Consider the following 25,443-nt stretch of genomic DNA (forward strand, 5'->3'; position numbering starts at 1 on the left):
GACACATTTTTGTAAAATGTTAATTAGGTCATTTACAAAAATATACTAATAAAATGCCATTAAGAACTTTTGGAGCACTTCTTGGCTCTCTGCGTGTGCGATATTGGCCGATGTTTTTTTTCAGAGGGAGGAAATTCATCAGCTAAACCACTCCTTTTTTTAAAAAAAAATTGTGTTATAATCAGTGTATACCCTGCAAGGTAAAGAAGTGAAAACCATCAGTAATTGTTCCTGCTGGTCCCAACAGATGGCCTAATTATATTATAAATTCAGTTTAATGACCGGTGTACATCATTTAAAGTGCAAATTAAGTTTGTCTTCACCTTCTGTTTTAGATGTAATATCTGACATGTGTAGATGAAATAAGTGTGACAAAGCAGCAGTCCCCTGAATAAAGCTCATGAATTTCCTCTTGTTGTGTAACAATATTATTATTGAGTCCAATCCTAGAGCCTTCCTCAGGCAAAACTCCTGTTGACTTAAGTGAGACAAGAGGATTTGACCCACTCTTGTTGTTGTTACTTTAAAAGGCCCATTTGGGACTGATGATTTTTGAGCTATTACACATAAGAAACCTAGCCTGCAATACTCTACTCCTGTCAATTGGATGTTTTTCACCCAGAAGCTGGTACCTACAACAGCACTGTACCTTATCTCAGAAAATATAAAATAGAATCCTTGCTTAGGATCCCAGGTACAATCTTACAGGCAGAGAATGAAAGGTCAACTAATTTCTTATTATCTGAAAGTTAACTGCTGAAAATGAAGTTAAACATATGGTTTAACATCAGTCACCATCCCACTCTTTGTGACCAGCTCCCATCATCCTCTGTGGCACCACTTAAAAGCAGGACCAAGGTGACCACTTTTTACACTGTTGGCGTTGTTAGCATGATGGATTTCCCTTTTTGTGCTTCATCCCTATCTCCAGGACAGTCACACTCTCAGTGAAAATTATTTTTCCCTCTCTGCTCATTGTGGCCTACCTTTATCCAAATCAGTGTTTCCTGTTGTAGGGTCATCATGATAAATATCACTTGGATTAGAATATACAGAAAATATACACTCCTCAGGTACACTCATTTGTCATGTATGCATAGATGTGTAAAAATTTTCAACGGAATATTTTTGCTATCAAAATGGTTCTGTTGCAAATGGATTTTTTGGTAGGAAAATGCTGTTTACAATGTTGGTTTTTAGAGTTATCAGCCAGAAAATTTAAGATGATAAATATTTTACTGTGCTTTCCAATTTGGGGTGGAAATGTTTGAAAACTTGAAATGAAACAAGTCCTATAAAACAAAGAGGAAACATGTGGCTTTTGATCATATACATCATTGTCACCTGGCATTCTCCCCCTCCTGCCCCCCAACCCCCCCCCCCAGCATCGTCCGATATGTGGTACATTTCACTACAGATGTAGCTACAAACAGTGATCGCAATAGTGATATTAATAAGCACAAAGGGATCCATTGTCTCTTCTTCCTTCCACAACTATCTGAAGTTCTTCAATCTGCAAATTGGGCTGGAAATCTCATGAAAACAGGCTTCCTTTCAAGTCTTCCTACATTTTAAAAACAGAAGGGATCATTATGATCATCTAATATTAACTCAGTGTAACACAGGCCATAGAAATTGACCCAATAATTTCTGCATCAAGCCCATCATTTCTGTTTGAGCTTTAGTATAGTTTTTATTAAAATATCCAATCTTGATTTAAAGACTTTGTGACAAAGAATTCACCGTATCCCATAACAACATTTTTGAAACTTTCTTGTGACTGGGCAGGGAATATCACAAGAAGAGACCAAAAATGTGCGAGCTGCTTTACAGAACAAATTAAAAACTCTCATTTCCAGTCTTGGTTGGACCCATTCAGTATAGAGATATATGAGAATTAAAAGTTAAAAAGTTAACCAGTTATTTGCAAACATCAAAAAGATTCAACTCAAGTTTGGTGAGGATTCTTATTTTACTCAAACGCTTGTACCTACCCCTATTTATAGCAATGTAATTTTCTTACTTTAAACAGGGATGTTAGTTACTGCTTCTTATGCATTATTATCCTGCTCTGCTTATACTGCAGCCTCTAGTTTGCTGTATGAGGGCAACTTCAGAACACTTCACAGTTTTACGGCTGGTATTCCAGTGTTGCACTTACTGTACATGCTCTTTATTGTAACTAACTGCCATCTGGAGTTCTCTTCCTTGGGCAACTCTGAACACAGTATAACTAATTAGTTTAAGATCTTAGGATACGTTTTTGGAGCTCCCTTTAAAAAAAGTATTTTGTCTATTTGTAATAATTTTCTTTAATTCTTTTTTCTAGTAAAGGTCAGTTGAATAACTTTAAACAGAACTTTGTTTCCAGGACCATGACTCTGAATGTATTTTTTATGGCAGGTGTTTCAGCAATTATTACTAATTGGAAGATTAGTTCCCATTGCTGTAGCAGCATCTTTATTCACTAATAAGTGTTACTAGGTGTTTGCACATTTTAACTAGCACTAACTCAGCTAAACACACCGCTCTTCAAATTAGGGATGTTTAATGTTTTGTCAAAATGGTAAACATGTAGGTGGTAGGTGAGTTAGTACGTTAACCTTTCGCCTCTGACATCTGGACTCAAATAAAATTTTGTCTTAGAACATAAACAAGAAATGAACACAATGGCATTAGCTCAGATCACTAAATCACAACAAAATTTGGAACAGGTGAAGTCTAAAAAGACCGTCTTATATCATGGGACCTTGCTCTTTTTCTGACTTTCCTGTCAAGTGTAGCATCACCCAACTCAGCATGCCTCCCTTTTGTCTTCTTAAATCTTCTCTTTTAACCCCTTTTAAACACCTGTGTTATTGACGGCATCCCCTATCAAATCTCTTTGGAGTAGAACAGCATCCTTAGCCTGTTTTGTGGGTGATTTGTTTCTATTCTGATCCCCAATTTGTTAAAACGTTCTACCCTTGATAGGTCCCTGACTTGAAATTGGTTGTTCCCCTCTTTTTCTTAATAACTAAGTATTAGCTCTGTTTGAGTGAACCAAAGGCAAGTCTCAGATTACTTCCGTATACAACACTAATCGTTCTCTGCCTGGCCAAATTAAATTTTTGTTGATGCTTCTTCCCAGTATAATTTAGTTATACAAAAGCATATCAAAATAGTGAAGTATCATGCTCCACCAAACTGCTGATCATTTATCACTTTCAAATAAGATTCTTTGTGACCAGTAACCCAGAGCTTGTTGGTGACATCGGCCCTTGTTTCAATAAAGCATGCCTGTTCAAAAAGCATGCATAACTGCCAGCACGTGCTTAAGTACTTTCTTAAATTGGGGCCATAATGTCTCAATATAGTATAAATTACCAGCCACAATTTGGCACTCTTTAGAGCACTTTTTTGCATTTATAATGTTTATATTTGAGTTTCATCATTGTATTATAATTCTTTGTGCAATAACATGAGTACTTTGACAAGGTAGTACTGCTTATTAATTATTGTGTATTTATTTATTATCATGTTTGGGCATTTTGAGGTACACTGTATGAGTGCTAACACAGGTAGAGTATTGAAGAGGAAGATATTTTTCTTCCTTTCCATCTCCATTCAAATTTCCTTCAGAATGCGCAAAGGAAGAAATACCAAAAGTGAGAGAAGAAATTAAAAGGCTATTAGGATTATTTATAGTACTTGTGCTTTCAAGAGTTGATGCCCTTAGTAGTGTCTCTCTTGTTGTATTAGGTGTTCTCTGAAGGGAGAAAAAAAATGTAATGTCATTACTTTACAACTGCTCTCTTCGAAGTAGTTTTGTTTGTCATTATGAATTCTTATGAGCTGTCCTTCGCTCATGTTTCCCTCTTTTGTGGCACTTCAGTGACTGTACAATTATCAGCTCCAAAGAAAAGTCAATATGTAAAATAAACTGACATATTCACAGATCATTGTTTCTTGCTGTTATCTACATGGTATCTCTTAGATCATAATAAAAGAGAGTGCATAGTCCCCTCTCAAAGTGCGTGTGTGTGTCTGTCAGCTAGAGTATAGCCTGTTTTGCGTTGCATTTGAGACAACCGCCATGATACCCTTTTTAATCTCTGCTTCCTTTCCCTTCTTCTGCTCCCTCCTTTCTGAGGCTGGTTTGTTACCAGTGAGTGGCAAATTTCAAAAATTTCAATTCGCACAAAGACCTCAAAGCTTGGATGCTTCTATAAAACTCTTTATACAAAATTAGGCTGGAAGCTCGTTATGAAATATCGTCTTTGAGTCCCAGGCTTGAAGGTTACCCATATTTTTTCCCCTTCAGCAGAACTTTGATTTTATGTTTGGAGACTGAGTCAATGCTCATTTGATTAGGACTGGTTCACTTATTCCATGGTTTGGAAATGTGTTTATAAGAGATGGTGTCCCCCTCAGCTCCTAACACAGTACACACATCATGGATATTGTCCATCCTTATCCCTTCCTGGAGCTTTGAATTATTGTAAACTATAATAATAGCAAACATAAATTTTAGCCTTGATCTTGATCCTGAGCTTGGCTTTTCCTCAAATTTCTCTCTTTTGTACTTCAGTGTCCCTAATCCCTCTTTGTCTCGGTCTAGTTGCCAGGTTAATTAGCAGAACAACTCTCTGTGAATGGTCATAGAACCAGGTATCCTACCAAGATGCTTTTTGCATGAATTGTGACTTGGCAAGTGGTTCTGAAATTCCTGGGAGAAAAAAGGACTGACATTTTCACTTGACAGAAAATGGATATTGTGGCACCATATACATGATGCGTGAGCCATGCAGAAGCCTACACAATTTCATTGTTAGAGAAAAGCTCACTAACAGGATGCCAAATCATGTGGTTCAGAGCAAGGCTAAGAGGTTGAGTCATATTTATAATGTATTCTTGCAGTGAACTCCCTGCAACTTGTGTTGAAGTGAGGAGCATGTAAAGGGGTGGGAAAAAATAGCTGTCTACTGATAATTTTTGGATAAATTTCTCAAAGGAACAGTAGTGAGAGGAATAGAGAGATTGTGCCTTGAAGGGAAATCAAGCCTCACCATACAACATCTAGTACCAAGAAAAGTATCCAGACAGTGACACCAAATAGCTAATGGAACAATCCCCTGCAGCCATATGTGAGATTTTTTGTTTTTGTTTTCAGTGACCTCTCACATCAGCTAATGTGCTATTTAAATAGTGCGCTGAAGGGATTTCAGCAGAAGGATAAGGGACAGCCTGTGTTAAAGACATCATGTCAAGAATATACATCAAAACCAAAACCCTATGCTGCACAGGCTAATATGAACTGAATTAACCCAAAGGAATATATATTGACCCTGGGCAAGATAATGGCTATATATAGGAGGTGTATAAAGGAACAGATGAAACATGAAGCTGTTTAGGGCTACAGTTTACACTGTGTAAACTAATGTATTTTATTGTGGCATATACAGTGTCACCAACCCCAAATGTTAAAAAAAATATATATATTATGAGTCTGGCCCCCCAAAAATTCATCATATTTTAATGACAGGTTTCAGAGTAGCAGCCGTGTTAGTCTGTATTCGCAAAAAGAAAAGGAGTACTTGTGGCATCTTAGAGACTAACCAATTTATTTGAGCATAAGCTTTCATGAGCTTATGCATCCGATGAAGTGAGCTGTAGCTCACGAAAGCTTATGCTCAAATAAATTGGTTAGTCTCTAAGGTGCCACAAGTACTCCTTGTCTTTTCATATTTTAATAAATAACGTTTGGATTCTTTTAATTTGCCTTCTGGGTTTTGAGCTGTGAGGTCACATTTTCTTGCTTTCCTCAACCACTGAGAGAGTTAGAAACATTTTTTCGTTTTTTAAGTGAAAGCATAAAGTCCCACATAATCACTTGTCTCCAAGAACTGGAGATTTTAAGTAGAACATCAAGTATCATCAGACTTGGAGTAAAACTGTGGGAGTTGGCAACACCGCTACAGTGAGATGGAACTGAGAAGGATCAAATATTCCAGTTAGTAGAATCAAGCTTTTTGTGTTGATTGTTAAAAATTGCTTTTGAATTAAGAACACCAGAGAACAAAGTCCTCCATTTGAACACTGCACAGGTTAGCAGTGATGTTTTTTCCTGTACCCCTCTGCCTATGTGCTTCATACTGTCCTAGCTGTAGGCATCCGAGAGCAGCCGATGCACACTCAAACTTGGGTCTCTGTTGACACTATAAAAATATACTATAATTTGAGCCAGCTGCCATGGTGTGTTTTTGTGATGTGGACATTTGCCTGTGATTAACAGGACAGAGAACAGTAACTCATTTCATGAAGGCCATCAAACAGTTATCAGATGGCAATGACCCGGTACAGGTTTTGTTTAGTGACTCCACTGAAAGACTCCATATCCTGTTGTTGACCCTTCCCTGGCAAGTTGATCAGTCTTCCCTCTAATCATGTTCTATAATAATCTACATTTATTTTTACAGGTCATCTTCTTTTTTTCTTTTTCTTTTTTTTCCCCCAGAATATCAGTTCAACTCCTCTAATTGAGCCATCAAATTAGTTTAATTAACCAATAAGGCACCCAAAAAGTCTATGAATTTGATTTGTATACACACCTGAGATACAAATACAATACATCCAGTAGACATCATCTGTGAAATTAACTGCTTCTGATTTTTAGAATAAATTAATTAAACATTCCTTAATTCACAATGGGATTCTTATATATCCCTCTGTATTTCCTCTCTGAGTTAACAAACTGTTTCTTAGTAGCTCTGGAAAAATAAAGGGCATCACAAGAGATACCTATTATTTTAATACAATTCATCTTTGGACAAATTTTAAATGTCTTGCATCTCTTTATAATGTGGATTTAAGCTTAATAGAGATGAGCATGATCTGCAAAGTTTAGCTCTGCATCTGGTGTTGGGTCCAGACTTCCCCAGAGTTCACAGGTACTTAGATCTAGCATTCCAGCCCATCTCTATTTATAATTTATAACTTGTCAGTACATTGAGTTCAGTGGGTGCTAGATCAGACTGTCATCCAGTTTAGAGAAAAGGTTTGATGGTGATATGCAGTAAATACTTGCCACAAGGAATTTTTGTGAAGAGAGCCCCAGTCTATCATATCTGTGGTCTGTAACTTGGGCCCAGTGCTGTTGGATCCTGCAGTATACTGAGCATCCTCTGCTTCTGTTGAGCTGAGGGCCCTTAGTCCCTTGCAGGACTGGGCCCTTAATGACTCATTCATTTTCTTTAGGGATGTAATTGTTGAAATGATGGTGGTTTTGGGTTTTTTTTTCTTTTGTTTTACGTTGTCTTCTAAACACCATATAAAAGGAAATTAACCTAAAACACTTGATACCATTAGAATGGCATGAGTTAGGGATGTTATGAGAATCCTGGCCATAAGTCAGATTTAACAGTCATAGAACTGAATGCTATTGCTGGATTTACAAAGCAGAATAATAATTTTGGGTCTGATACAAAGCCCACTGGAATGAATAGAAAGATTCCTAGTGACTTCCGTGGGCTTTAGATCAGGCCCACAATGAAAACTGCATTTGCAGTTTTTTATACAGGGATAATCAAATGTCATGCTTCAAGCCATAAAGATCACCACACAAAAGGTCAGAAGAGTGTTTGCCTCCCTTGAAAACTTCAGGTACAGACCACTGCTGGCAAGTGTATATTGATTCGATGAACCAGTATTTTAATATGCTATGGCAAACCCTAAATGTGTATTATCTTAATGTACTTTGTGGGCTTGTGTGTGAGAGAGAATTTCTCCCCCCACCCCCCATTAGAGAGCCATAAAACTGTTGTATTCCACTTGTTCACATTAGCATGACTGAATAGTCCTGTGAATTCAGTCCATTGGCAGATTATTTTTGTTCTCCTTTCCTAGCACAAAAATATGGGGGTTGTTTGTATTTTAATTAAAACATTGGGTTTTCTTACAACTAAATGAGCCGTGACAGAAATATTGTAGTAGGGGTGAAAGGGCAGCAACAAACACATCCTCCAGCATTCATCCCTGCCTATAAATTAAAACTGGCATCAGTGCCTCCAGTCATTGAGCTTTATTTTCCCAAAACATTTGCTACAGTGCTGTATCTAGATCTAGATATATCCGGGTACAAATCTATATATGTCGATACTTTGGTTTTGATCTGTATTTATCTGTCAGTTTGACTTTTTGGGTATGTACATGTGCATACATACACTCGTATGCTGGGAAAATGAATTAAGTTCCAAACACACACACACATATATATAGAGAGAGAGTGTCTTTCTGTGTGTGTGTGTATAATACAAAAAAAAAAAACTTTAACAAGTAGGCTCACTTTTTTTCAGTCAATGTACACTTTACAACCTGGGTCCAGTCCATCTCCCTCTAAAGACAATAGGAAATCTTCCCAATGACTTCAACAGAAAGTGGATCAGACTCCCTATGAGGTTCTTCTCAAGGGCATCTTTCTTCAGAAGAAAGATGTCCATCAAATCTGGAAGATCACTCCATAGGGCTAAATTGTATCGGATACACATGCAAGCATTCAGAGCCAAGCAGATGTAGACATGATGCATAATCACTTCAGAAAGGGCAAAATATCCAAGTTACCGTGAAGCAATATATTGTTACTCCAATAGATATTTGGGTCAGCCACAGTCTGATAGTAAGTGTGATGAAATCTGCATAGCCTGTTCTGTCTGCCCCTCTTGCAAAACTCCCAGTGATTTCTATAGGACCAGGATTTCACCCAGGTAATCTGTACATTTCCCCTAACATAGTCTCTGCCTTAGATATTTTTGTATTTGACACCCTGAAATAATTGTGGTATAAATATTTGCAATATTTTAATTCACAATACATAGTGCTAACTATAATATATAAGGTATAATACTTCAACAGGAATTGACTCTGGAGTTGTCTTTGTGAAAATATAAGCTATTCTGATACACCATGTAATACAACACAACTTTATTTTGTATGGTATTTTTCATACATAGAAGTAGTAGCAAAAGTGCCTTACAGAGTTACATAATATGGTTGTATAGCTAAATAATAAATAGCACAGAAAGGAGAAATTAAGAGGTACAGATGAGTGAGAAAATATGTTTTAGATGTGATTCTTATGAAATGGAGTGAAAAAGTGAAGAAATACAGGGAGACGAGAGCAGATGGTAGGAACTGAAGAGGAAAAGGTTCTTCTACCAGGAGTGACAAGATTGTGTAAAGGGACAGGAAGCAGGCTAGAGTTAGATATGTGAAACTAGTAGAATGGGGGTGTAGAGAATGACCAGGGGCCTAATTCTGGTTTCTCTTCCCTACATAGCTGCCAATCAGAGGTAAATCTAGTGATATGAATGGAGTTACATTGGAGTTAAGCTGCTGTAGATGCGGGGAATCAGACCCTATGTGCGCTGAGAGATCTGTTGGATCAAATTCATGAAGGGCTTTAAAATTAGGGGTATTTTTAAATGGATCCTGAAATCAAGCTGTTGAAGGAATTTGGGGACAGGGAATGATGTGTAAATTCTATTTTCTTGAGTTAAGTTACTTACAGTACCTCTGCACTGCAATAGAAGCCCCACAGGACCAAGTCTTAGAGCCCAGGTCAGCTGACTTGGGCTGTAGGGCTATAAAATTGCAGAGTAGACATTCAGGCTTGAGCTCGGGCACTGAGACCCTATGAGGTGGGAGGGGCCATGCTGCAGGTCTTTTATTACAGTATAGATGTATTTTCTGAGGCCTTGTCTATACTGGTGTGGCGTGTAGTGTATTGGCATTACACAAGTAGCTACATGCTGCAGTGAAGAGCAAGCTGTGTCCACACTGCGGTATGTAGCTACACAAGGCAGTGAATGCTCTGACTGGGGGAGGTAGAAGGTTGCTGGAGCCTTTCCGTGCCACATCCCTCTGCCAGAGCCTTTTCCTGCTCCTGCTGGACTCTTTCACTGTGGTGGGAAAAGACTCTGGCAGTGGGGATGCTACATTGCTAAAGGTACCAGTATAGCTGGGGAGTCACCGCTTGGGTGTGTAGAGAGCCATGTAGGGTATACACCCTGAGGTTCAGGCATGTCTTTATTCTACTCACCTAAGCAGTGCCTCATTGTCTATGGTGCTGTTCATACTCATGCTGGGGGGGGGCATGCAATGTGTGTCCTCTATACACTGCCATGAGGAGTATGCAATTTCGACATACGTGAGGGGTCATAAAGCATCTGGGGCTGTATCGCACAGTGATTCTGACGTTAATACATCATCACGTCACCAGTGTAAATGAGCAGAGTGCAACTTCTGATTTAGTATTTTGCATTTCATATTTCCATTCTATTTTCAAATGGTTGTTGAGGTAGAAAGACAGTATTTCAGCAGATGCTGAACCATACAGAACATCAAGACCTACTAGCAAGCACATTTTCCCCCCAAGGAGCTTAAACAGATTGTTGTTGTTGCTAGTGAGGTAAGACCAAAGAAATATCCAGTTCCCAAATAAGGGTCATTTAATCAGTAAAGTTTCAGAGGGATTAAGCTTAAAGAGCTGTGGTTTCTGCTGTTATCCCACATGGGCCTTTAAGGGCCTGATCCATAGCCCAGTGAACTCAATGGAAAATAGTAATGATAGTTTGGGCATCATGAGGTTGCCAATTCAAAGTGTACTGTCAAAATATATTTTTAGAATCTTTCACTTAACTGTGACAGCAGATTGCTGAGGATTGCATGCAAATCTTTCTTCTTTCAGAGCTGAAAATGCGCCAAGAGACTGCTAGTAAAATATTTACTGCTAACTTTAAGATGGAAATATGTCTTCCTTATTGAGCTATAATTTTACTTCGAAAGATATTTGTAGGAGGAACAGATTTCTTTGAATATATCTACAGCCTCTGTTGCTGTTCTCTAGAGGCTATTTTCTTTTAATAATTTTACTCAACTGAATCAGTTTTCACACCAAACAACAACAACAAAAAGAGTAAAGAAATATGTGCCATTTCCTTTCTATCATCTGTTGTTGCACATAACTTTAAATATTTGGGAGTTGTATGCAGGCTACATATTGGTAATTCCGCCCACTATAGGATCAAAATATTTTTCTTGTTTCCCTGTTTAAGGCAAAACACACAGTATTCTCTCAAACCTCAGGGAGGAAAAGAACCTAAGTGATGAGCAGCTTGTGTAAAAGAGATCATAAAGGTATAATTTGGGCTGGTTTTGAACATAGCTAATGTTAGAAAAGAGACTTAGATGTGAACAATTGCTTACTAAATCTAATAGTTTTAGCACTCTCAAATCCCATCTCTTGGAAAGAAATAGAAACAGAGAGAGAAGAAAGAACAATTTTTGAGTGGGAAAATAAGGCACTTAGGCAGCTTGGAAAACGATGGAATTGAATGGTTAAGTCACTGGACTAAGTTTCAGGAGATGTGGGTTGGGTTCCTGGCTGTGTCACAGCTTTCCAGGAAGATCTTCAGCGACTGAATTGATCTTTCTGTCTCAGATCCCAATTTTATGCTTGCATGTTGTATCCTTTTCTTCCCACTCTTTGTGTTTCTTGTCTATTTAGCTTTTAAGCTCTTCAGTTTAGGGACTCTTTCTTCCTTTGTGTACATATAGCAGATAGAACCTTGATATTGATTTGGGCCTGTAGCGGGTGGTCAGCCCACTCCGGCCCTGAAAGGGTTAAAACAGCCCTGGGGAGCCAATTGAAAGCAGCCCTTGAGAGAGGTTGGGGCTGGAAAAAGGAGTGAAAGCTGCTGAGGGAGGGGCTGACTACAGGTATGGCCAGCTCAATCAGGGTCCAGCTGGCCCTTATAAAAGGACTGTGAACCTGGCTCTCAGGAGGAGTCTCACTCTAGCTCTGGAGTGGGAAGGGCTGGCTGCCTGAGAGTGAGGTACTGTAAGTGGAGCAGTGCTGGGGAAGGGCAAAGGGAGCTGGGAAGCTCCAGCCTTGTAAACCCCCAGGCTGCAGGCCTTGGTAAAAGCCCAGAAAGGAACTGGGGCTGTAGAGGGGCAGCCTGGGAATAAGCAGAGGCAGCTGATCCTAACCCCTTGACAATGATGAGTGGCCATTGCACTGCAGTCTGCCCCAGTGAGCGGGGTAGCAGTAGCCACTGAGGCAAGGTGGGTTTGAAGGGTTGGGGGATTCCCCAGGGAGGGGAGACCCAGAGTGTGGGGGTATGACTGGGGCAGAACCCCAGAGAAAGGGCACCGGGCTCGGGGAGGGACATGGATGCCAGCGGCAGGCGAGACACCGGCCTGCAGAGGGTGCTCTGAAGGCTGGAAAGCACTAATTCCCGAGACGACCAGCAGGAGGCACCGCACCGGTGAGTCTCGCATCGCTCCAGGGCCTCGAAGTGCTCCTGAAATACAAATAATAAAAATAGCAATTTCTATGCCTAGAGCCCAATCTTGAGAGTTGCTGAGCACTCTTTACTTCAATAGGACCTCACAGAAGGACCTAAAATGCACAAGTTTGTACCCTTTATTAGTAACTTCGTCATGAGAATAAGAAAGTTGGCTCATAATAATTAGATGCAATGACTTACAACAGTGCATACAAAGAATCTGATTTCCTAACTCCACTGAAATAAAAATATTTTCACTACAAGATTAAAATATTTTCTTTGAAAATTATAGCTGCCATTCAAATTATTGTTGTTTTTTAAAAAATGTCCCCTGTTGTGATGATGTTTAAACGAGGATCTCCACAGTATGTTGCTTGTGTACTGCTGTGACATTTAATTTTGATCCAGAAAAAAGGGACTGACGAGAACACAGGTCCGCTGTTAAAACTCTGAGTTTTAACATTCCAATCTGTGCATGAACCGTAAACATCTCATCAACCCATAGGCTGTGAACAATTTTGTCTCTGCAAAAATAGTACTTTACTTTCATATTAAAATAAAACAAAATGAAAATAAGTGAAACAGTGGGTGGATGCTCCATATTAGTAAGTGTTTCACTTTGGATTGCATGATTTTACCTGATGCTTGTTGGCAAAAAGCCTGATTCTTTGAACTACAACTCATAGCTGGATTAACTGCAGCGGAAACTACAGGTAGCCAGCTGGGTGCTTATATCCAGCTAGCCAAAATGCTCCTAACTATTAATGATCTATTCTCTGGATTGCCACTGATGCTTTTCAAAATAATTGTAGGTAGCATATCCAATTCCCCGCCCCCTGTTTTAAGATTGATTCTCTCAAATTCCCCCTTACCTGATTGCCATCAATGTTGAGCAATGTATCATTATAATAATTATTATATTATAGTAACTCTTGAAACATACTATGTACTGTGCAAACAAATAGGAAGACTTAGTCCCTGTTGTGAAGAGCTTTTCATAATAAATAGACAAACAGATGAAGGTTGGCGGTAAAGGGCTGCAGCAAGCCATGTGGTTGAGGTGAAACTTGGCATGTCTGGTAGGTCCGTATGTTTGCTTGTTCATATATTATTTAAATTCAAGCAAACAATCTCCAATTGCCCCTCTTCCTAGCCACTGTTAATTGAGTAATTTCTTGTAGGCATAGTGGTAGAAATAGGTTTAACAGAGGGATTTGGATAAGAAAGTAATACAGGCCAAATCAAGTGAATGTTCTGTGGATAAGGAACAGTGTGCAAGAAAGCAGGGAGATAGCTGTGTGAGTAGCAGACAAATAGCGTCTGTGGCTGGTGTTGGTAGAGCGGAGGGGTAATACAAAGAAAGATAAGAGCAGAAAACGATGGTGGATGGAAACATGAAGTGTCTCAGAGGCTAGAATAAGAAGTTTGAACTTTAACATAATAGAACAACGTATCCTGTCCATGCAGGGGAATGGGTTCAGGGATCCAACAAGCCTTTACCATTTCCAGGTATTGAAATTCTATATATTAATAGATGTTTTGCCATCATGTATTGACAAAATTATTTTCTACAACTCAGTAGTTCATAACACAGATAGAAAAGATATTGGAATTCACCATTGTTATCCCTTCAGCAGAATCTGTCAAATGACAGGCTTAGCAGTTACCAAAATTTCCACGAGGTTACATGAGTTCAGCATGAGAATATTTCACATGTGGCAATAGCTGCAACTTAAATACTCTCTATCAGTTTTGAGATTATGCCTTTTTATCTTAAATAAAGAACTACTGGGTTGTGCTGTACAGAGGTATCTTTCCCATTTCCGCCATGAGAAAGAGAGATTTTTTTCTGGGTCCACCTTTTAAATACCTCCTTCCACATCCTGTGCCTACCAAAACCAAAATCCGCTATCTTTTATCTTTTAGAACCCTCCTGTTAATTGCGTAATAGGTGGGTTTGTACCCTCAGAAATGAGGATACTTATTGTATTTAAAAAAAAAAAGTGATGGGATACGCAGTGAGATTTCTTCAGATACTGACTTGCCCGTTGTCATCTTTACGAATGTTCCTCATAGAAAGTGACACAAAAGGGACAGCGTTATTTGCGCAGTGCTGCTGCTGCTGCCTAGAGGGCCTTCAATTCAACTGACTTGATTTGACAAGTTTGTACATTGCAGAGCTTGGCCCTGAAGGTGACCCCTTGGGACATAAATCACCATATATAATAGAGCTCATAACAGATGCAATAATAACATCGGGATTGGGAGGGATGGAGGAAACATATCCGACTGCTGAAGTATTTTTACTGAAAGACTCCAAACAGCAATCTAATACACATCTAGATTTTTTTGCCTTTATTTAGTAGTTTGCATCCTTCTTTTCATTCAGGCTCCCTTGCTGTTGCTATCCCAGAAGAGCCGCAGTCATAAATGGTTAGGTTGGACTGTGTTTGAAATTATTACTCTAAAAAATGGCAGAAACTGATTTTGGTAATACATGAAAATAAAATAATAGTGGCAATCTAAAGTCAAATTGCCTTGGTGATTTCACTGGAGCTGTTAGCGGATAGTGACTGTGACTTCTGAAGAAAATCATGTCATATTTTCACTTTGCAAATATTAAAAAATTGAAAGTGTTTTCAAGAAGAACTGAGGGATTCTGATTGTATTTTTAAAAGTTACAGTGAAAAGAAATTAGAAATGGCTGGCTGAATGAATAGGAACAGAGCAACAATATACCTGCTTGTTTGGTGCATAAAATCCACATTCACTCTGGACATATCTTAGGTAATCAAGCATTCCTTCATAAGTAGTGACTGGTGCTACAAGTGTAGGATGAGTTTCAGGTGTCAGAGTGAAAAGAGTCTTGCAACAGAGGGGGAACCCTATTGGATGGAGGTACTTTTTTATTCCATAGAGAATTTGTCAATGGACGTTGCAGTAGATTCTGCCCTCATTCATGCCAGTGCAGATCCAGAATAACTCTATGGAAGTCAATGGACTTACTCCAGATTTACCCTACAATCAGGGTCAGAATCAGGACTATGGTCTTCCATGTAATCCAAGTTTTCACTGATTCTGGAGTGAAATTAGTTTATAAAAGACTGCTCCATTTAATTGCTCCTAAACTGAAACAATTGACAACATTCCTGAAGCAAGTAGGGTAAAAAGCTGGTGCCCCACTTCTAAACCTAGTATGAAGCCTGCCACTGTGTTCTCATATTGTTACTCCAGCAGTCTTTAGCTGGGTACTGGTGCTCACAGATAATGAGAGTACTGATTTCAGCCTCTAGAATTATAATAGATTATAATTAAAGTTACCAGTACAGAAACCAGTGTGTACAGTGAGCCTGAGATTATGAATTCACTTTCCTCTCCTATATTTTAACTTCATAAAGGTTTAAATCTTTGGTTTCTGCTTTTGAAAACAAGCTAGAGGGTGCAATGATTTCCATTTTTTTAACAGAAAAAAACAGCAAGAAAAAATGAATACATTGCAAAATAGTATGAGCACAAGTGTAAGTGGTTATATCTCTATGTAACAGAGATAGAGAAATGGCCTCAAAAGACGCAGAGCACCCATAGCTCTCTTGATGTCAGAGAGAGCTGCAATTGCTGAGCATATCTGAAAACTATGCCGTTAAAATATGAGCGACTTCTCTCACAGAAGAGAAATTTGCTTCAAGTCTCCAAAAATATATTTTAAACAATTATGGGTTTAATCATAGCACTTGAAATGTGTAAAGACTCCTTCAGTCGTGTAACATCTGTTGGCAAAAAATCAGGTTGCTTTAATGAACTTCAGTTTACTGCAGCCACATTTTTCCAATGGCTTTTTGGCCCTTTTACAGGCAGATACACCTGAAACAAATGCCATCTTCCTCCCTTCTCCCATTCCTCCTCCCTCCCCGTAAAAGTCAGTCTGGTTATGTTTGTAGCACTGCACCTCATCTGCAGTACTTGTAGCACTTTCTCCACAGCTCCTCAGTTTCCCAGCTCATGACAGCTACTCTTTTAAAAAGAGATTTTTTTAAATGTGTGCGGAAAGATGTTTTAGCTAGGTGCACATAAACTCCCATCAGCCCTTTCCCTTTATTAGCATAGTGGAAGATCCAAATACTTGCTATCTCATCACCTCTAACAGTTTCTCTTTTTTGGGGGCTCCTATTTTTCATAAAAATGTATCAGCATCTCTTCCCAAATCACAGGCTTAAAATATTGGACATTTCCCATTAGCTGCCAAGAGTAAAGGACTTCATAAACCAGCCACTGGAGGGTGATAACATCACAAATATCGTAGCAGACTGAGTCCCATCCTGTAGAGGTCGGTAGTATAAGTATGCCAAGCCAGTACCTGACAGGTCGGCTCGATAGAGTTCTTAGCTTGCAAACTCTATGTAACATTCCCTTTGAGATGCATCTTCATGAGGTACCAGCAGCATGTTGTGGGAATACCCTAATATAGACAGAAAACAAGTTAAATCTATTTAAAATGTGTGATCACCTCATGGTACGTTCAGAAGTGTCCTACTCTGAGCCCTTGAATAATGAGCAGGAAGACAAATATATCACAGATCCAAACCTTTTATTATATAGCACACAATAGTCTGAGAGACACAATTCTCTTGGTGTTCCCTCTTAACTAAATCCATGCAGCAGAAAGATGGAGAAAATGTAGTCTTACAGTAATATAAGAAGATTGTGTTGACTTCATGAATCATTAATTTAGAAACAGGAAGGCCAACACTCATCTGCAATATTTATGTACTTTTAGATCATTAACACTAATATATTATACTTCTATAGCACCCGATAGCCCCAAGGATCACAGGACACTTCACAAACTTGGTCACTTCAGCCACCATTTAAATCCAGCTCCTTTTTGGATGGGATGCACTAGCTGTTGGTCAGCAGGCAGCAGCTCCGTGCCACAGTTTAAGATAGTTTTCAAGAGTCTTCTATCTAATTGAAACTGTAGGGGAAAATTAGGTAGGAAGGAATGTAAATACCCTATTTAGAATCTGGATAGAACATCAGAGTTAATATCCATACTCTTGCCAAAACTGCTACACGGTTTATAATTATAAGCAGTCAGGGCCTCAGTTTTAAGTTTCACTTTAAAGATGGCTGGCTACATTCACAAAAGGACTTAGGCAGTGCCACACTTCGTGTCAAAACATCTAAACTTTAGTCACTTAAAAAATCACTGGGATTCACAAAGTCTTTGTTAAGGGTTGAGGATTCCTCCACAATAAGTGGAGGGAGGGAGGTGCCTAAAGAATGGGATTCACACAAGCCAGCAGGAAGATGTATGAGGCAAAGGTAACTTTTTGTCTCTTTTTGTTCTCATGGTGGCCCACAACAGGAAGAACAGAGATGCCAGGATGTTTCCCATTGTCTTCAAAGAGTGCTTGCCATTGGAAAATTTTCTAGTTTTGACTTAAATAAATAGATGTTACCTTAGTATTTTCAGTATTCCCAAAACCTAATAGAAGAAATTTGTGGAATACTGAAAATATTGAGGTAAAGTTATTTAGTTGTGCAAGGAAATTGGTAAGTTTCTAAGGTTCGCCATGATTATGGAATTTAGTAGAACAGAATGGCCCCATTGATGTTTTCCCTTCTTCTTCTTCTTCTGGTCACTTTGCATAGCTCATGTAGTACAAGGTAGGGGTAACTAAACCTTACCTGGCCAGCTGACAATTCTCCCAGTGTAGGCAAGTTCTGAGCTGGTGTAAAGTGAGACAATCAGTTTCAAAGACAACTGCTTCCCTCATCCTAGCACAAACTGATATGGAAAGAATGTTGGGGTGGGGTAGAATGGAGTGTTCCTTAGCTATGCCAATTGGTAACCGGCGCATGGTCCCATTGAAAACATTGCTAGTTGGCATAAGTAAGAATAAGCCCTATCCTGTTGTGACTTATACAATGGGCCAGAGCTGGCATGAGCTGAGCATGAGCATAACGTGGTGTATCTAGTTCCTGGAAGTCCCATCCCCTACTTCCTTCGCTGATTATAATTTAAGATCGGATACAATCTAAGCAATATTTGTTGACGGACTGATACAACCTGTAAAGCTCAAGGGTGAAATCCTTGTCCCAGTGAAGTCAATGGAAGTTTTGCCAGTTATTTAAATGGGACCAGGATTTCATTCACAATCTGGATCCCACTTTTCCTCAAAGATTACAGATGTCAGTTGTTAAGGACAGCGAATTAAACCGAACTTAAATTTTGGATGAATGCTCTTGGGACCCAGTTTTCAAACTTGGTTGCCTAAACATAGGTACTTAGATTGAGATTTAATTTAACTACGGATAGTTTGGTTAAATCCTCTGGTCTGCTTTAAAAATGAACCTTAAATTCATTGGAACCTAAAATGGGTATGTAGCTGCCTAAATATGAATGTAGGTACTTAACTTTCAAACTATATAAGAAATTATACTGGGATAATGCTGGATTTATTCAGTGGCAAATCAGGTCCTTATCACAATTACAAGAGGCAAAAGGTAACTTTCTGTCTCTCTTGTTTTCGAGGTGGCACGCAACAGGAAGATTATAGAGATGCCAGGATGTTTCCCATTGTCTTCAAAGAGTGCTTGCCATTAGAAAACTTTCTAGTTTTGAATTAAATATATACGTTACCTTAGTATTTTCAGTATTTCCAAAACCTCAGTGCCAACTGACAAGCTTCAGGCACGCTGGGCCAAATGACTTGAAAAGAATTACACTTGGTATATTGGGACCATGGTTTGCAAGCAGTAGCCTTGGCTGTGCAGCCATGTAGCCAAAGTAACAAATAAGTATGCAGTGTTGTTGTAGCTGGGTTGGGCCCAGGTCTTCTTCAGGTCTGGGAAAACAAATAATATTTGTGACAGTGAAAGAATTAGTTATCTGGACAGGAGGGATGTTAGGAAGGTACCTATATAATTCATACAACATGTGCTCTCCACTCTGCAGCCTGAAACAAATTTCAACAGCTACGTGAATCTCAGGTAAAGCAGTTGGCCAAACTTTAACACTACTATATATCTATATCTATATAGTACATATTGATCTGGTAGGAATCTATATTTACCTTATCTTCTTTCTCTGCAAGCCATTGCTATTATCTTACACATTTTGTGGCAAATGTCACCACGAAGATGACACACTTGGCATTTGATTCGTAGCTTCTTTCTCTAAACGGAACAATGAACAGGCTGTGATTCAGAGCTGCAGCGCAATTACCAGCATAATACATGCAGGATATAGCTCTCTGTCTATTGAAAGAATTATGGTATCTATTGATTAAGGATTTAAAAAAGCAACTTCCTATCAGCTAGTGGTTCAGCTTTCATCAGACTGATTCACGAAATACTTGTCAAATAGTTATGGAGGGAAAGTGACAAGGGAGTGACAGGAAACAAAGTGTACTGCAATGACTCTGGTATTGATTGAAGATATACTGTGCTTTCAAACAGTGACTGAATAAGTTAAGAAACTGATGTAACAGAACCTATTTTTTTAAGGAGACCACATTAATATATACTTTGTGTTCTACTTTTCATCAAAGTTAATTTGACAAGTTTGAATGTTACTGTCTTACACTCTAATTTTTTTCTGTTTTTGGCTCATTGTGTCTGTTGATGGGTGGATTACTCATAGAACCTTCTCTATTATAATTTATGTTTCTCCGAAAATAGGAACAGCAATTCTTCAGTAATAAGAAGCTACTTTATCTAACGAGTCTCTTTTTATTTTGTTTCAGTTGCCTTCATTTTCTTCGTCTTGTCATTTTTTTTTCATTTGCTACTGTTAATCCTGACATGCCTTGCTCCAAAAAAAAAAAATGTGTTTTATTTACAGGGCACAGCTTATGGAAGTGCTCCTGTACCTTCTCGCAGGCAATTATGTGAGTCTCTTAAATTCCGCTCTGTGTTGTAAAGATGAATGTGTTCATGTGCTGTAGCATGGCATGCCAATATAGACTAAACGCCCTAAGGTCAATATGCAATCACCAGTGTTGTATATTGCCTGTAACATGTTTGTAGCTAATGGTACCTATAGCCCCTTTTTTCCTTACTTGTTTGTCTTGTGTCCAGCACATTGTAATTAGAGCTGCACTGTTCACTGTAGAGTTGCAAGAAGGGCAGGAAATCCCATAATGACTCAAAGTCTGGAGGGAGTAAAGACAGTAACCTCAGCTCAGCTCTTGAACATATCATTGAATACAAACATCAGAGGTTGTGGATGACTTTTCTCTGATCTACATATTAATATATGTGTCCAGTTCTCCTCTGTCAGGCAAACCAAACCAAAACAGACATGATTATAAACAGACTAAGAAATGCAAAATCAAACAGCTTTGTGCCAGGTATATGATACTGTATGTTCCACGTTATTGTATATGGGCCATGCTTCTGAGCAATCTGGAGCACAAACCAGTCACCTGTGGGTTATGAAGGCGGGGTCCATGAGTGAGATCTCTGCCTCTATCACTTAAAATTTCCCATTAACATTGATAATATTCACCCTACCTTAAAAGCTTCCCTCAGTGCCCTACCAAAACAGGAGGAAGTAGCAAGCTAGCTGAGCTATATTTTAACACCTTTGCTAGTGCAGAAAGAGGGAGACTTGCATTCTAGTTCAAGATGATCTCTCTGACAACCTATCTACCTTAACATCATATTTCTGCAACTGAGATATATGTAAAATTAAGATATAAAGTCTCAAAAGAGACATCAGACTTTGAGATATGAACATTTTACGTTCCCTGAGTCCATCTCTGTCTCTCTTCTAACTTCCCGTATCTAAGTGTCCATCTCAAAGACATCAGTTTGTTCCACATGCATATAAACAGCAATGCATTGCATTATTACCATTATCATGCACTGCATCAGCACCGAATGCCAAATAGATTCATCCTAATATGACATTACAGGCTTATCCACTAAGTACAGTCCAAGTTGAACAATGCTTTCCTTCACTGTTGGCAGTACTAAACATGTTGCTTGCATAAATTCACCAAGGCTGAACTGTGAATCAATAGGAAAATAAAAAGCATTTGTCCTCGAATGTGGGTCTTGCAAAAATAAAAAAAAATGTAAACTGTATTTCACTTTCCTCTTTATTATGTAAGTATCTGAGATGTCTGAATTCTTCTGGATAGGACTACAGGAGAAAAAACCTCGATTCAGATAAAGTATTTTAATTGTGCGCATATTATGGTAATTAAAGGTACAGTGGAAGGAATTCACATTCCAGGTAAATTATTATCCATCTCTTGACAAATTATTGTAGCTCCTTCCTAAACTATTTTATTTTCCGAGATGTATATATTTATGAATCTGGAGAAATGAAAACTTCTGTCTGCTTTCTGTATGTAAGTTTGTCTTTGCTACTGGTTTATATGATATACTAAATTAGTCAAGACGATTGATGTGTGGTTACATGATTTTTTATTGATATTTAAATTTAGTTATCAGTAATAAGCAAAATGGAAGGTATCACTATCTACAGCTTCCTATTTTATAAATAATCTGGGCTTCTTTGGAACAGATAGGACTGATGCACTTAGGTGCACAGCGTGTGAAAGTAGGAAACACAATGCAGAGAATAGAAAGTGTTTCATTTGGCAGACTACACTACAGTGACTACATTTATGGACGTAAAGAAAGGAGTGGGACCGTGAGGCAGAGAGGAATGAAGAACAACAGAACTAATAGATAGATAGGAAATAATAATACATACTAAAAGATATCAGGCCTTGCAAGTAAAAATAAGTCTAACTGTGGTAAAAATCAGGTTACGATTATTTCTAGACAGCAATGTACTGTGCAAAAACCAAAACACACAGATTAGAGAGATGAGTGGCTAGAATTATATGTACAGAGAAGATCTCTGTTTTAACCATAACATCCTGGGATATGCATAATATCAGTAGAATATGATATTTTCACCAAATTATTTTCTCTTGCTACATATAGTCAGAGGTAAAGATATTTTGGAATATAAATATTGTGGCAAAGCTAAGACATTGACACTGTGACAATATACCATTCAAAGGCTAGAATTTGGTTTTGGTTCCATCCCTAAGTAAGCTCATGCACTAACCCAAGAATAGAATCTATTTACTTCCTCCCCTGCTCTCTCCTTACTGTGGAGGGTAATGATTTTCTACTGGTCAATATCAATGGTAAATTACAGCATAGAGTTGAGCTATTCAGGCCAGTGAGTAAGGGGGTTGGAGTCCAGGCTCCACCTGTTCCCCACACCTTAACACCCTACTCACCCATTGGCTCTACGGAGAGAGTAAGTGAGGAAGTACTCCCTTGCATGGGCATTGATTCCAAATCAGAATCTAGCCATTAGTGGCAATTGTTCTAATCGTACAAGGTAATGAGTACTCTCTGCTCTCACTGAAGAAAATAGGAGATGAGAACACTGCATCTCACAGCAAGTGCTCAGCACATCACAGGATTAATCCCACTGGTAAAATCTCATGTTCTCCTAAAGTTACTGAAAACTCATTGCTCCAGATTTATAATTTGGGAAACGCCACTGACTTCCACAGAAATAGACGAAGGATTAATTTGATTCTCTGAATTCCTACTCACAAGGTTTCCAGTATGTCATGTTGTCAGCAATGTTTGGTTCATGTCCCCATAGAGTGGGCAAGGGTGCATGACCCTTCAACCCCAATGGGTATATGAAGAATCACTGGGAAATCATACGGATTTCCAGGCATCTGAACAACTCAAGGGCACAAAGTGGGAGGGCCTTTGTACTAATTCGGCGATCTCAGATTTCCCCTAGTAGCATTGTGCCCTCAGAGGCAACTGATGAAAAGCAGCAACTTAATGGGTAATAGAAAATAAGAGAAAATTTTGAAAGCTTGTTAAAATAACAAGCTTCTACAAATGGGACAGTTTAACTACCTGGCTATAAACTAGGAACCACCACTTGCAAGGATAAGGATATAATTTGTGTATATAATTTGAGGCTTGCTTCTTTCACAACATGTAGAAGCACAAGTTAAAAAGGATCAGTGTGTGACTTTTGTTCTGTTGTTTGTGCAAGACTTCAGTAGAGGCAGAAGTCGGGAAACATGCGACCGATACTGAATATGTATCTGATTAAGTTTGTTTTTAGGATTCAGAAACAGAGGACAATGTTAGTGGAAACAGTCCAGGGTAAACAGAAGTAACAGCAAAAAGGCTCTAATGATAAATATTGGGAGTAGTTTGGTTCACCTGTTTATCAATGATTTAAAGAATGAAATAAGGAGATAATGATGTGCTGATAAAACAGTACTAAGATGGTGGGACTTATCCATCACAGCGTGATGAGAGTAAAGGTGATTCTAAAATGGGAACTCTAGGCTCTCGTCACAGCTCTGCCACAGACTTCCTTTGCAACTATGGACAAACCACGAAGTAAAATACTTAAAAGGGTCCACTTCTGTTGGATGTTTCCTTTTTTGAGTGCCCAGGCTGAGAAACTTTGAGCCTCCTTCTCAGAAACACTGAGGACCTGCTAGATTGGAGTGGTGGATTAACAAAATCAGAATTTAGGAGTTTCCAGTTGGACACCAAAAAAGAATGGAAATGTTTGAAGAGTTTGGTTTTAACCTCACTGCCTCAGATTTTCCTCCTCTGTTATTTTAAAAAAAACCAACAACAAAAGAGAGAGAGAGAATAATACTTCCAGGGGTGTTGGGAGGATAAACGACAGTACTCTTTGGGAGACACTGTGATACTATGGTGATGTAAATAACTTAACAAATATAAATAGAGTGCATCAGACAATCTCAGATGACCTGTATAAACTATGTTCATAGGTACATTCGTGGTTTTTTCACTTCAATGCATTAAAATACAAAGAAATCTATCTGTGAAAAGAAAACGATAAAAGCATCCTCCAGTCCATATTTACAGATATTAAATAGAAGAAAAAGCATAAGTACTTATGAAAGATACTAAATGTTGGTGTATTGGTATATTTTAATTTTGGAATATTTTATTTTTAAGTTACACTATTAATATCAGACTATTATTCTCCTTAAAGGATACTTTCCTTTATTAGATTATTTCATCATTTTATCATATTTAGATGGTGCCTTACTACTGTCTCTGCATTACAAAATATCTCATTCACAGTTCTTCTGAGATCATAGGGAAACTTATATTTCATAGGCCTAAAGCCTGTTCTGGACCTGTTCAGGAGACACTGTAACACAGATGAAGATAATTTCAGGGTACCATATAGACAAAATATTTTCAAGGGCAGTAATGGAAGCAACTAAAGGGGCACAGTTGTCAACTTTTATGATGGAAGGGACTTACCAGTAGGTAAACCTATTTGATTTCCTTATGTAATAAAAATCCTATGTTCTTGTACCCATAAAGGGTTAATGATTTGTCATGATTATTTTCATGGCTGGACGTATACTCATTACCCTCTCCCAAGATATTGCTATCTACTGAAATAAGAGGTCAATGTGTGGAATTCAGTGCTGTTTTGAGCGTATATGTGTGTAGCATACCTTTAACTACTTAAAATTTAACAAGTCCTGTGGCATTAGAAGTACCCAGAACAAAGTCACAAACTTCTGGTTTCTCTTCTTTTTCACTGACTGTCGCTGACTTACACATTTGGGATCTTATAACATGAGAAAACCAGGCACATTACCCCATGAACAGTGAATTCAAGAAATGTATTATGGTTATTGTTTCAGCCATTTCTAAAGTGACCACGGAATCTTTAGCGCACATACTATATAGATTAGTCTGCTATGAGGATTTCCACCTAACTGAGCATGGCACTCTTTTCCTACAGAGCCTTTTATTGAAATAGTGGATTCAGGGAACTTTGTTCCTCTATTACAACACCTATATGAATAAGTGAATCTTTCACCATCCCCTGAAGGTGGTAAGTATTGGGAGCAGCCTAATTTCAAGCAAAACTTTCACATCAATAGACCCTTTACTAAGGAAGTTTTACCGCCCAACTGCTTCAAGGTGAAGTTTGGCCTCTGAAGTGTCCAGTCTTTATGTAAGTACTGCTCTGAGTGCAGAGAGGCAGTTGCTAAGAAAATTTTTCATTTTGTGTGAAATTTTTCAGGGAGAATGTTTACTGTTT

The 25,443-nt window shown here is 38.5% G+C and overlaps 1 protein-coding gene across 3 annotated transcripts in view; it reads left to right on the forward strand.

Annotated features, from left to right (window-relative positions):
- CCSER1 (coiled-coil serine rich protein 1) overlaps positions 1-25,443 on the forward strand; it is a 1,064,058-nt gene that overhangs the window by 853,071 nt on the left and 185,544 nt on the right. Inside the window, exon 10 of one of the 3 annotated variants that reach the window (XM_084627195.1) lies at positions 20,170-20,215. The exons of the other annotated variants lie outside the window; for them this stretch is intronic. Coding sequence (XP_084483321.1) covers positions 20,170-20,215 — 46 coding nt within the window. The remainder of the gene's footprint in view (positions 1-20,169; positions 20,216-25,443) is intronic. 3 annotated transcript variants of the gene reach the window in all.

The sequence above is a fragment of the Lepidochelys olivacea genome (assembly GCF_965140295.1).
Source record: "Lepidochelys olivacea isolate rLepOli2 genome assembly, chromosome: 4".
Classification (NCBI taxonomy): Eukaryota; Metazoa; Chordata; order Testudines; family Cheloniidae; genus Lepidochelys; species Lepidochelys olivacea.